Source organism: Malaclemys terrapin, chromosome 5 (genome assembly GCF_027887155.1).
Source record: "Malaclemys terrapin pileata isolate rMalTer1 chromosome 5, rMalTer1.hap1, whole genome shotgun sequence".
Classification (NCBI taxonomy): Eukaryota; Metazoa; Chordata; order Testudines; family Emydidae; genus Malaclemys; species Malaclemys terrapin.
Window position 1 is genome coordinate 72,661,500 of NC_071509.1, and position 12,611 is coordinate 72,674,110.

Below are 12,611 nucleotides of genomic sequence, written 5' to 3' on the forward strand. Positions count from 1 at the left end.
ATTTGGGAACACCACCAGTAGTTTGGCACACACCAAAGATCAATCTCTGGTTTCTGCACTACATAAAACGCAATGTACATTTCAACATACCTCTCAGCTGTATGAGCAAAATGGTAGTTTAAAGGTAAAATCAAAGCAGTGTTCTAGGAGGTTTGTTTCAATAATCCTCAAGAGAAATACAGAAAACATTACTTTTGAAATAGTATATTTATAAATAAAAAATTGTTTTTTGGGGTGAAAGACGGAGAGGCAGAAGAGCAGTAATTAAACTATCACAGCTAGAAATCCATTACATTAAAACTTACCTTGATACCAAAGGTGAAGACTGTCATAATTATTTTAAATATAAGTGCTAAACACAGCTGCCATATAGCTGAATAAACTCCAGTGCCTGCTGGACGATCAGGAATATCTACTATCTTACTGGCATTCATGTCATTTCTGTAGTCACAAAGAGAGGAAGATTCTAACGGCCCACAGTCTGTGAAGAGCTCTTTAATAAGCTCACTGGTGTTGAGCCTTGTGTATGGATTAGGAAAGGCAATGACAGCTGTAATTGCTGCAACAATGATGACCTCCAGGACAGGATATTTCCCAAATTTTGTTGATTTGCGTCGGCGACACCAGGCGATGTTTGCACGGATGAAAAATGCTCCCCACAGCCCGCCAAACACCCCCAGAAGAATGAATGGAAATAGTTCAAAAAGGTACCAAGGGGTGTGGTATTCCACATAAAAAAGGACAAGACGGCTGTTACCAAAAGGATTGATGGATCTCAAAACGAATGCAGCCACTAAAGCAGCAAAAAAGGACCTCCATAAAGTTTTCAGTGGGAAATAATAACTGACCTGCAATGGGGACAAGTTAGAATTACTGGCAATTCATTTTAAAAACACTTCAAACTATTTTAAAATGAACCAAAAATACTAGTATATTCCATTGTTGCTCAGGGGTTTATGCTAAATATGTGCACATTGTGTTTTCAATCAATTGTAATAATGGCATTTATGTTCATCACTTTACATTTTTAAAGTGCTTTAAAACATTTCATACTCCTATTGTGTCACCCTCATTGAACATTGCAAAAGCAACACTGAAACCGCCAGCATTTTAAGACTGAGTTGGGCAAAATTCCCAGTAACTGTTAAAACAGTTTTAAAGTTGCTGTGTTTTAAAGTATTTTAACAACCAGAACAATGGTCTCTATGCTCTCAGCTTTGGTCTTGGGCATGCACAATACTCGACTATGCGTCCACTAGTCTTTCTTCTCTATAATTTACTGCTATTGCTAACACTGGTTCAGCCCCACTGGAGGTAGCAAGAGTGGAAACGCTAATGTAGAGAGGTCTTCAGGTAGCTGCTGACATTTTGAGCACTATGGCCAAGATTTTCAAAAATGGATACCTAACATTTGCCTTGTAAACCCATATTTAGGCATTTAAGTAAGTAGCCTGATTTTCAAAAGCGTTCATTACCCAAAACCTGCCAAGTTGATCTTTTTTTCTTTTTTAAGACTAGAGAAGTTCTTAGAATCTTTTAGCAACAAGGCAGAAAGATCTCTTGGCTTCTTCTGTCCTTCAGGTCAAAGGTTCTCAGAGTTTTCAGTAAAATACTACAGCAGCATTCAGACTCTGGCTATGTCTTCATTTGAAATGCTACAGTGGGACAGCTGCAGTGAACTGAACTACTGTAGCACTTTATTGTAGACACTCACTACAGTGACAGGGAGGGGGGCTTGCCTGTCAGCATAGTTAATCCACCTCCCTGAGAGGCGGTAGTTAGGTCAATGGAAGAATTCTTTCGTCAACCTAGCACTGTCTACACTAGGGGTTAGGTCGGCTTAACTATGTCACTCATGAGAATGGATTTTTCACATGCCTGAGTGACGTAGCTGGGTTGAGCTAACTTTTGAGTGAAGACTTGGCCACAGGTTCTTTAAATTAGATGTAAGCAGATAATCAGAAAGATAATAATGATCTAAATAATGCTCCTGCATTTCCCAAATACATATTTCTAGATTGGTATTCATGGTTTGTATTCTTGAGAAAGAGAGAATTTCATTGGCGTGGCGGTTAGTTTTATAGCATACTTGGTTTGTGATTATAATGTACTCCACTGTATGGAGGCTTTAAAATCAAATTGAACATTTAAAGCTTGTTTTAACTAAATTGGCAAATGAGTTTTTAAATGGTCTGTTGGCCCAAGGTAAGCAAAATAAGTAGAAGGAACCAAACCATTATTCCCCCCTCCCTTTTCTTTTAAATTAAACATGATCTGTTCCCAGTGTTAGGAAACAAGAACATCAGAAAGACATTAATAGGAAAGGCATAATTGATGCTAATCTGCACTATCTATAACAGACTAAATCAAAAAGGCTCTCACATCAGCAGATTTTTTTAATGTAAACTGTAGAGGGGGAAAAGCAGGAAAGCAACTGCATGAAAAACCTAGTCAATTTCAAGTCCATATAGGTACTTTTTTTTTTTTTTTTTTTTCTTTCTTTCTTCCTTGGGAGGGGGGGAAGGAAGAACCTGACTTCTGAATTGTCAACAATAACATTTAGTTTAACTCTATTCATTTGTGAGCTATAAAGCTGCAATAAAGGAATCTGCCTTTCTCCAGAAAAAATAAAACAGTAATGAAGAAATGTTGGCCTACAACAGTCACCTGAAACAAAATGCTTTGCCCAAGCCAGAACTCATAATACTGAATCGACTTAATCGAGGCAATACATTTGATGAAGAAAAATTTCCAGAATGACCAATGCAGATTAGTATCCAGACCATAGTGTAAAAAAGTACTTATCAAACTGTGGGCCAAGAAGCTCTCCTTAAGGTGCTGAGAAAGTGGCTTCATGAAGAGCTCACTGCAGTATCAGGCCCACAAGAGGAGCTTCTGTTACAAAAGGCTCCACAGAAGAAAAAGTTTGAGACTACAGGTGTTAAAACATTCATTTTTAAATATATTTCCTTCTGTGCTGTCTCTTTACATACCTCCTCCAAACTAAAAAGGACGCCACCAATTGGCGCACCAAAGGCTACTGATACTCCTGCTGCTGAAGCAGCCGATAACACCTAGAAAAGAAGAATGGTGTAGTTTTATTTTTGTGTTTGTGATGCATTTTTAAAACAAAAAATAGAAATGTATTCTTATGATATACCACTAACTACAGTCAACAGATTTATATGACACTAAAGACCTAAGAATCCTAATATATGGACTGATTACTTTCTTCCCATCTTCCTCTCAAGGACCCATATGCTGCTTCTCTCTTCTTCACAGTTGTACTTCCTCCCAACTTTTCATGAGACCACAGGTATCTGTATTGCCTATCTGCACTGCCTGTGGGAGTGGAACCAGAGATGAAAAAAAGCCACAGAGAGTTGCAATCATATGAGCAACTGTGAAAGGTAGGTAGGTTCTGAATGTAATAAATGTACACTAGAAAATCTAGCCAGTGTATAGCCATAATTATGGAAGTACAACTATTTTAATTAATAGCTCTTGACATAATGATTGGCTAACCGAAATTAACAGACACCCAAGATGGAGGAAGTTGACTGCTCAGGTCTCGGAGTCCAGCAGCAAAGTTCAGGAATGGAACAATGAGCAAGCCCTAGTATTAAAATAAATTCAGAATAAAATGTGGGAGGGAGAGAATAGTAGTAACAGAATTCGCTGGTAGTAAATCTATATGAGATTTTGGAGATGGCAGAGGTTCTCTGATACATTTGAAACATTAATGTTTCATTATTCTAGAAGATACCCTCCCTTCTCTTTCAATTTGGTCAGATCAGTTAGACCTTTTCCATCAATCCTGCACTTCTGGATGCCTGAATATTTTGTCCCTTCAATCTACTAGACAAGATGCTGATAAAATACAGTGTATTTCCTTCATTTTTCTTTCTTCTGTCTACTTTTTTTTCCTGACTTCTGTTTTCTCTCCTTTTTCTTCTTATGCAGTTTCTCTTCTCTATTTCACTTCACCTGTTTTCTTTCCCCTTCCTCTCCAGTCCCACCACAATCTCCTCCAACCTATTTCCACCCTTCCCTTATTGCCCATTCTTTCAACCTAACTCTCTCTGACAAACTGGTCCCCCTCTCCCACACTTCACTGTTCACTACCTCATTGTGTCCCCACAAAACTAAAGTCAACAATGCAGCCCATTAACCCTCCACATCTCTGGCCCTTCCCTACTCCCAATCCTGACTCTACTTCCCCTTTTCCAATTCTTGTACATTACCAGGTCTGCTTTAAAAGGTCTGTAATACTTACAGTATAATTAGACAAAACAGACAAAGAGCGGGACAATTATGCCCATTTTTACAGATGAACTGAACCATGGAGAGATTAAGTGACTTGCCCAGGGTTACAGAGGCACTCTGGGTTAGAGCTGGGAATTGAAGCCAGATCTCCTGAGTTCCAGACCAGTGCCTACTCCACAAGACTAACCTCCTCCAGTGGTATGGGAGCTAAACATACAGAACTACAGCATGGGTGGGCAGAATTTAGAGAATTTTTTCCTGTTAAAATATGGGAGATTCTATTGAAAAGTAGGATTATGCTGCCAAAAAAAAAAAATTATATCGGGATATCTGGCTACCTTCTGACAGTGAACTTGCTTCTGTTAATATGGCATTAGCTGCAATGCAAATTGGTTTCTCTCATTTGTTCCATGGCCAGCAGGGACCGGAAGGGGTGCACAGGACTGTGGTCACCAGAGCAAAGGGGGGACAAGTCCTGAGTAATTTCATCTACTCCTCTGCCTCAGCAGTTTGTTAGCGAGTTCAGAGGTAAATCCATTGTGCTCCTCATTGTCTAAAAGAATAGTTGTTATAATGTGGGGGTCTAGAAGATGGAGTGTAAAGCAACACTAAATGTGGATGAGAGAGAAGAGAAGGATTTTTCAGGGCTCTGACAAAAATGTAGAAAACTTTTGGTGGGGTGTGGTGATCCCTGATCTGAGAATATGATTAATAATCCAAACCTATACAACAGCTAAAAGAACACATGACATGTTTTAGGCTTTGTTTTAATCAAAGGATTTTCATGCTTTACCAATCTTTTGATTATGGGAATTTATTGTAAAAGTGTATCCTTTTTTATGCAATAGGTAAAAGATTTTAAGAGGAACTTACCTCCCTTTTTTTAGCTTCATTTGTACTGTACTTTGGAAAGAGGTAGGAAAAAATATTCCCACAGCAACAGGCAACATGTACCAGAGGACCCTCCTTTCCTAAACTCAAACCTGATGCTACAGCCAAGACTAAAGTGATGGTTTTTATCATCAAGGTCCATTTGCCCAAGTAACCTCGGATGATGAAGCCACTCAAAATAGTTTTAATCTAGAAGGAAAAAATACTCCATGTTAGACTTAATTTTTCTTAAAATACATGCTACTTTTATGTTTATAAGCTATTATCTATAATTTTAGAATCACAACTTAAAAATTACTTGATTGGAAAGAGGACTTTTACCTGCAGAACTTTAAAACTTTAAAACACTTTAAACTTTTGAGTGCTATTTGCACTCAGTTTGTTTGCCAGAAGCATACCATTCACATTGCATACAGTACAGGTACACTATACTGTAAGGAGATAGATCTATACCTAATTCAGCAAAATATAACAACGGTATTCATTATACTGAACAGAAAATAAACCTGCAGTAAATTACAAGACTGCATTAATTAAAGAGTTTTGTTATGTAACCTGACAAATGCAGATCATAAAATTCCTACAACAGAAACAAACTCACTGTGAAAACTATACTCAGAGATACCAGTTAAATATTTACAGATGTTTTAATTACAATAATATAATGTCACCCTTCCCTATATTGTCCCCTATGTTTTATTCTAATTGCACACAATATCTAAGAGCAATGGCTTGATATACTGATAATGAGGAAGACCAGCTGTTTTCACTAGAAAAGAGTATATATTTTTCTAATATATTACTTTGCCTAATTGCTTTGTCATCATACCTAAAATATATATATATATGTCTATTCATCACAGTAAAGAAGAATACATATATGACTGAGCACTGCAAAAAATTCTGGTCAGTTGTGCATATAAAGTAAAGGTTTGTAGAGTAAATTTAGAGACTGATTTGGAATTTGGCTTTTGGACCTCAGACACATACATATTTGAGGAAATACAGAACACTTAGAAACAAACAAGTACAAATTCTCTTAGAATTACTAGAAGGGTCATGCTACTGACCAATTTTTATAATTTTGAAGTTAGAATGGCAAAGAATAGTTGTAAAAAGAACAAGATTTCACTATTTTTGACCAAACATTTTTACCTTATGACATGACTTTATGTCAGTTTATGTTACTAAAGATAGGGTTACCATATCTAATAAATAAAAAAAGAGGACCCTCCACGGGCCCTGGCCCCACCCATTTCCCCACCCCAACTCCGCCCCCTCCTCCCTCCCACTCCCAGCCACGCGGAAAGGGCTGCACAGCTGGAGCCCGGGAGGGGACACACCCAGCCGGGGGCGCAGGGCCTGGAGGCTGCCCGGCAAACCGTGAAGCCGGTAGCGCTTGGGCTTTGGGCAGCCCCCTTGCCTCCGGACCCTGCGCCCCCAGCCGGGCACTTCCCCTCCCGGGCTCCAGCGGCGCAGGGTCCGGAGGCATGGGGGCTGCCCGAAGCCGGTAGCGCTCAGGCAGCCCGGCTCTTAAACAGAGCCGAAGAGTCAGGGAGGAGCAGAGCCGCGACTCCCTGACTCTTCGGCTCTGTTTAAGAGCCGGGCTGCCCGAGCGCTACTGGCTTCGGGCAGCCCCCAGACCCTGCGCCCCCGGACGGGCACTTCCCCTCCCGGGCTCCGGCGGCGCAGGATCTGGAGGTATGGGGGCTGCCCAAAGCCTGTAGCGCTCGGCTCTTAAACAGAGCCGAAGAGTCGGGGAGGAGCAGAGCCGCCGTGGCCGGAGGCTCTGCTCCTCCCCTGACTCTTCGGCTCTGTTTAAGAGCTGAGCTGCCCCAGCGCTACCGGCTTCGGGCAGCCCCCATGCCTCCGGACCCTGCGCCGCCGGAGCCTGGGAGGGGAAGTGCCCGGCCGGCGGCTGGGGTCCGGAGGCAAGGGGGCTGCCTGAAGCCCACAGTGCTCGGGCAGCTTGGCTCTTAAACAGAGCCGAAGAGTCAGGGGAGGAGCAGAGCCGCCATTTTCCCGGACATGTTCGGCTTTTTGGCAATTCCCCCCGGACGGGGGTTTGAGTGCCGAAAAGCCGGACATGTCCGGGAAAAGGAGGACGTAAGGTAACCCTACTAAAGAAGATTATGGCCATGCAACAAAAGATGAACTACTGCATCAAAGGACGTCAGACTCTGACAATTAATTATTGTTCTATCATTGCTAAATTGACAAATGGAAAATAAAATAAAAAAAAAAACCAACAATCACTCTTCAGAGGTTTTCAAAAGAAACCAAAGGTTTCCTGTAAAACTAGGCCAACCAGAAACTGATGGCAAAACCTGAGAATTCAAGCAATATTCTGAAACCTTTAATATCTATTTCAGTAGTACTTAATAATGTCAATATTATTTCAATTTTAATTCTTATATTAGCATAATGCATCATAGATACAGTATTCATTCTTGGCTTCCCCTTTGCCCAGAATGATAAGGCAACAAGACTTTTTATATTAGCCTTAAACTTCCATTATGATACAAAGTCTTCAGACCCTACCTCTGGAATCCCAGAGCCACAGGCATAGGGAGCAAACACTTTCACCAGAGAAACTGCTAGGAAGGCAAAGCTCAAGGCCCAGAAAATGTACATGATGTAGTTCATAATGTATGAACCTGGACCCTAAAAGTAAACAAATAAAAAGCACAATATAATTTGATTAACATATAAACTAAATGTATTAGACATTTCTAAACAAAAGTAATCTGGAAATACTCTTGCTGCAAAAACTCTTACATATATATTCTCACACTAACACAAGCAAAATGTTACTATGGCAAGCAAATATTAGTTTTGTTTGAAATTCCCAGAAGTCATTACATTAAGTAAACTGTACTAAAGCCTGAGCTATACAAGTTTTGGCTGTTATAACAGTCTGTATCAAAATCAAACTATGAGTGCAACAATTAAATCTAGAAGCCACAACACAGGAGGTTTTTGCAACTCAAATGCTAAAATCTAATGAATACAGTATATAAAAATCTATTTTTGTAAGAGGTATGCTGCTAGAAAAGATTAACAAAACCAACTCAATTTTAACTTTATTAATATAATACAAGTCTTATTTTTGTTTATTTTCAATAAAAAGAAAACACGGCTAAAAATTTAGCTTTTTATATATATATATATATATATATATATATATATATATTATATATATAAACACAATCAGAAATACAAATTCTCATGCTCTCATTTAGAAGATGAGCCTTTTATTTCTTTATTAAGAGAAATTTCTATTGTGCTTATAGTATCCGAGCAGTTCACAAGTATTAATTAAGCATCATAACTCCCATGTCAGTTGATTAAGTATTATCCCAATTTTACTGATAAGGAAAATGAGGCAGAAGGAGGTTGAGACCTTGATCCTGTAAGCTGCTCTGCACAGGAAGACCAGACCCCCTACGCTCATGTGCAGCCCCACAGAAGAATACTTGCATAGAGCAGCTTGCATTTGGCCATGTTTAGACTAAAGAGATTTTGCTGGTAAAGCTAGATCAGCAAAAATCACCTACTGCAGATACAGCTATACTGATATAAAAGTGATTTTGCCAATATAACTTATTCTGGTTTGCTGAGTGAAATACCCTGTACTGGCAAAAGCACTTTTATGCCAGTATAACTACACTGGGACGTCTGTCAGCACTATGCTGCAATAAATAAATAAATCAATCAATCACAACTTTACCCAACACACTGATGTCAGCAAAAGTTCAGTGTAGATCTGCCCTAAATGATTTGCCCCAGTTTACACAGAAAGATTGTGACAGAACCAATAAAAGAACCCAGATCTCCAGATTCTCAGTTTAGTGCCTTACCTTAAGACCACCCACCTTTCCTCCCTGTCTCTTAATACTCACCAAAACAACTAAACAATGCCTTCACTAAATGGTTGTACTTACTTCTGCTTGACCAATTATTAGTTCTGCCCATGTTTTCCACTGTGGACATTTGTCTCTCTCTTCAAATGTTGTCTCATTTGATCCCCAACAACACTGTTCATGGTTAAACCACAAAGCACTAAGGCAAATGCCTTCCTTTAAGTCAGTCATCCAATCAGCAGCAATGTCTATCAACCCTGCCAATGCCCCTGTTGAACAAACAGTTATGTATTAGCTTCTAGAAATTTTAAAAATTCAAGAAAAACAGTGACCTCCATTGACATACCCTAAAAGAACAGGCAAACAAAGTAACAGAAATGAGGGAAAATAGAAATACAGACAATTTGCTGTCAAATACAGTTGTTAACGGAGTTTGTGTAGAGATCCAGTTTGCAATGAGGATAAGCTAACTTTTGCTCTAGAATCCAGTATCAGATAAATTACAAATACTCAAATTAAACAAATAATTTCCGATGATTTAAGGCACAGTTTTTCAACAGTCCAAAACATTAAGGATGTAAAGAGACAGATGGGACTGATGTATTTTTCTGATCAAATATTTTATCTTGTGAACTGAACCGTTTTGTATCTCAACTGAATCATAACAGCAACCACAAATATCCACATCACTTGACTCAGCTATGAGGCTCACTGCCACAGGACTTTTTTTTTTTTTGCTGTGTAGGTGAACCCATTGTGAATACTGACACTTGGTTGGGAATCTCAAGGAAGGGAGCTAGAACTGAATGGACAGGAATAATGAACTACCATATCACCCCAAAAAAGTAAGGCTCTTCCAGGCCAGGACTGAGGTACATAGTTCACTGTGAGGGAAGTTTCACCCTGGATGAAATCCTGAACCCACTGAAATAAATGACAAAACCCTCACTGACTTCACTGGGCCCAGAATTTCCTGTTGTGTGGACTAAAAAAGTCTCTAAATCTCTGAAAGCCCATCATTCTGGAACTTTTCACAAGAATTATATTACTCAATTGATTTTTAACCTTGCTCCCCTAAAATGAGATTACACTATTAGCCTGATCCTGTTCTACTGTTATATGAAAATAATTTTCTCCTCATTTATGCATTTACAATAATGGGGTTTTGGACAGATATCAGAACAATATAATGGTAAATGTTAGTACAGGGACACATGTACTATGGAAACTCAGGAATGATCAGAAAAGATTGGAAAAGTTATGAAATTGTATTCTATTGTCTTTACCTGATGCCAAACCAGTTAGTGTGACTACTAGCCATCCTGACCATGCATCATACAAACTTTTTGTCATCTCCCAGGCTGATTCTTTTTTCTTGCTGTTAATCTGCAAATAGAAATCATCATGTCTGTATCATTTTCTTCCCCTGTTCTTGTGGAATTTTCACATTGCAAAAGGAGTGAGAAAAATGTGTTATAAACAGAAAATATAATTGTAAAAGCCCAAAAATATAAAAGCCCTAAAATTATTTTGACTATAGTTTTAAACATAGATTTCAAATTAACAAGATTCCTTTAAAATGAAAGAAACAGCATACATTTTGGCACCCTCATAATAGACATTCAAAGTGTCCTATAAACTAGTCTTTTACCGTTTTTTTTCCCCCCTTCTAAACAAACGCTTACACAATTTATGGTAGCTATATAAATTCCACAGTTGTTCAGTGACTATAAACTCAGTACCCTCTGCTCTAGCTTCTCAAGTCCCTACCACTGAACCTAAAGAAACAACTTTTAGTTATCAGCAATATTAGTTTCAATCCTCTAGACCAGGGGTAGGCAACCTATGGCACGCGTGCCAAAGGTGGCACGTGAGCGGATTTTCAGTGGCACTCACACTGCACGGGTCCTGGCCACCAATGGGGCTCTGCATTTTAATTTAATTTTAAATGAAGCTTCTTAAACATTTAAAAAACCTTATTTATTTTACATACAATAGTTTAGTTATATATAATAGACTTATAGAAAGAGACCTTCCAAAAATGTTAAAATATATTACTGGCACGCGAAACCTTAAATTAGAGTGAATAAATAAAGACTCGGCACACCGCTTCTGAAAGGTTGCTGACCCCTGCTCTAGACCAACTACTACTGTGAGATCATCTTGCAGTTGAGCAGGTCTGGTACTCCATCAATTGGCACGTACTAGCCAGTACATCTTCAATAAAAAGATGACGTTGTGTTAACTATCCACAGAAACAGATAACCCCCATGCAACTCACACAATTAGATTGCACACATGTTCTCAGATCCATTGCAAACACACCTGTTTATCTGAGGGGGCACTAGATACTACAGTTATGGTTTGGTTGTTTTTTTTTTTTAAAAGCAATGTAGGATTTGCAGAAACAGATCAAATCAGTCTACACAGTCTATCTTGTTTCCAAAGCCAACAAATACGTAGTGCTTCAGAGAAAGGACTAGACAACCGTTCAGTGTTGAACACAGAAGGAATTTCTTCCTGACTCCTGAAAGCAGGCAGTTTAGCAGACTGATGTTTAAGATTTAGTTACCCTTAGTTTTTGAACTAAGAAACCTTTAATTTCTTTAGATCAGTTTAAAAAAAAAAAAAGATTTCACATCTTCAAAATGCTTCCTTTTACAGGTACATTAATGGGGGTCTCCCAAAAGCACAGCAATGATCTTTAAAACAGCTTACTTTATTTTAGAGGATACAGTTTTGCCTTATTTAGAATAAAATGATACCTCAGATTAATGGCAGTATCTAATATGTCACTGAGTAATGGGCACTGCGATCCCAATTCATGAAAGCATCTGTAAGCAAAAAACTTAAGTCCCAGGGTTTAAGTAAGTGCTTATGTGCTTTCCTGATGAGGCGCCTGAAGAATTAAGATTTTCAGAAGAGCCCAGTACGAAAAGAGAAAAGATAGGTTTGTGGGATGGGGCAGATTTGGAAGAGGGAAGTGGCAGAGACACTTTCCATTTAAACTAAGGCCTAGTCTACGCAATTTTTATATTGATAACTATTTTGGTTAAGTGTGTGATTTTTTTTAATCGAAATAAGTATACCAGTACAACTCCTAGTGTGCATGTAGTTATACCAGTGCCTTAGGGTATGTTTACACTACAAAATTAGGTTGATTTTATAGAAGTTGATTTTATACAGTTGATTACGTATGTCCACACTAAGCGCATTAAGTCAGCAGTGTGCGTCCTCACTACCGTGTCTAGCATCAACTTACAGAGAGGTGCACTGTGGGTAACTATCCCACAGTCTCCGCTGCCCATTGGAATTCTGGGTTAAGCTCCCAATGCTTGATGGGGCAAAAACATTATCGCGGATGGTTTTGGGTACATGTCATCAGTCGCCCCTCCCTCCGTGAAAGCAGCGGCAGACAATCGTTTCGTGCCAGACACCAGGGCAATTAGAAGAGCATAGCAAGGCGCGCTGCGCATCAGAGAGGCTTTAAAAACCAGTTTCATGACTGGTCAGGCTTCGGTGTGACAGTTGTGTGTGTTTCTCCTTGATGCAAACCCACCTCCTTTGTTGATTTTAATTTCCTGTAAGCCA

The 12,611-nt window shown here is 39.1% G+C and overlaps 1 protein-coding gene across 4 annotated transcripts in view; it reads right to left on the reverse strand.

Annotated features, from left to right (window-relative positions):
- CLCN3 (chloride voltage-gated channel 3) overlaps positions 1-12,611 on the reverse strand; it is a 121,057-nt gene that overhangs the window by 22,211 nt on the left and 86,235 nt on the right. For all 4 annotated transcript variants that reach the window (XM_054030868.1, XM_054030866.1, XM_054030869.1 and 1 more), the window contains 6 exons: positions 10,307-10,406; positions 9,102-9,289; positions 7,699-7,821; positions 5,140-5,346; positions 2,994-3,074; positions 306-848 (listed from right to left, as the gene is read on the reverse strand). In XM_054030868.1, coding sequence (XP_053886843.1) covers positions 306-848; positions 2,994-3,074; positions 5,140-5,346; positions 7,699-7,821; positions 9,102-9,289; positions 10,307-10,406 — 1,242 coding nt within the window. The remainder of the gene's footprint in view (positions 1-305; positions 849-2,993; positions 3,075-5,139; positions 5,347-7,698; positions 7,822-9,101; positions 9,290-10,306; positions 10,407-12,611) is intronic.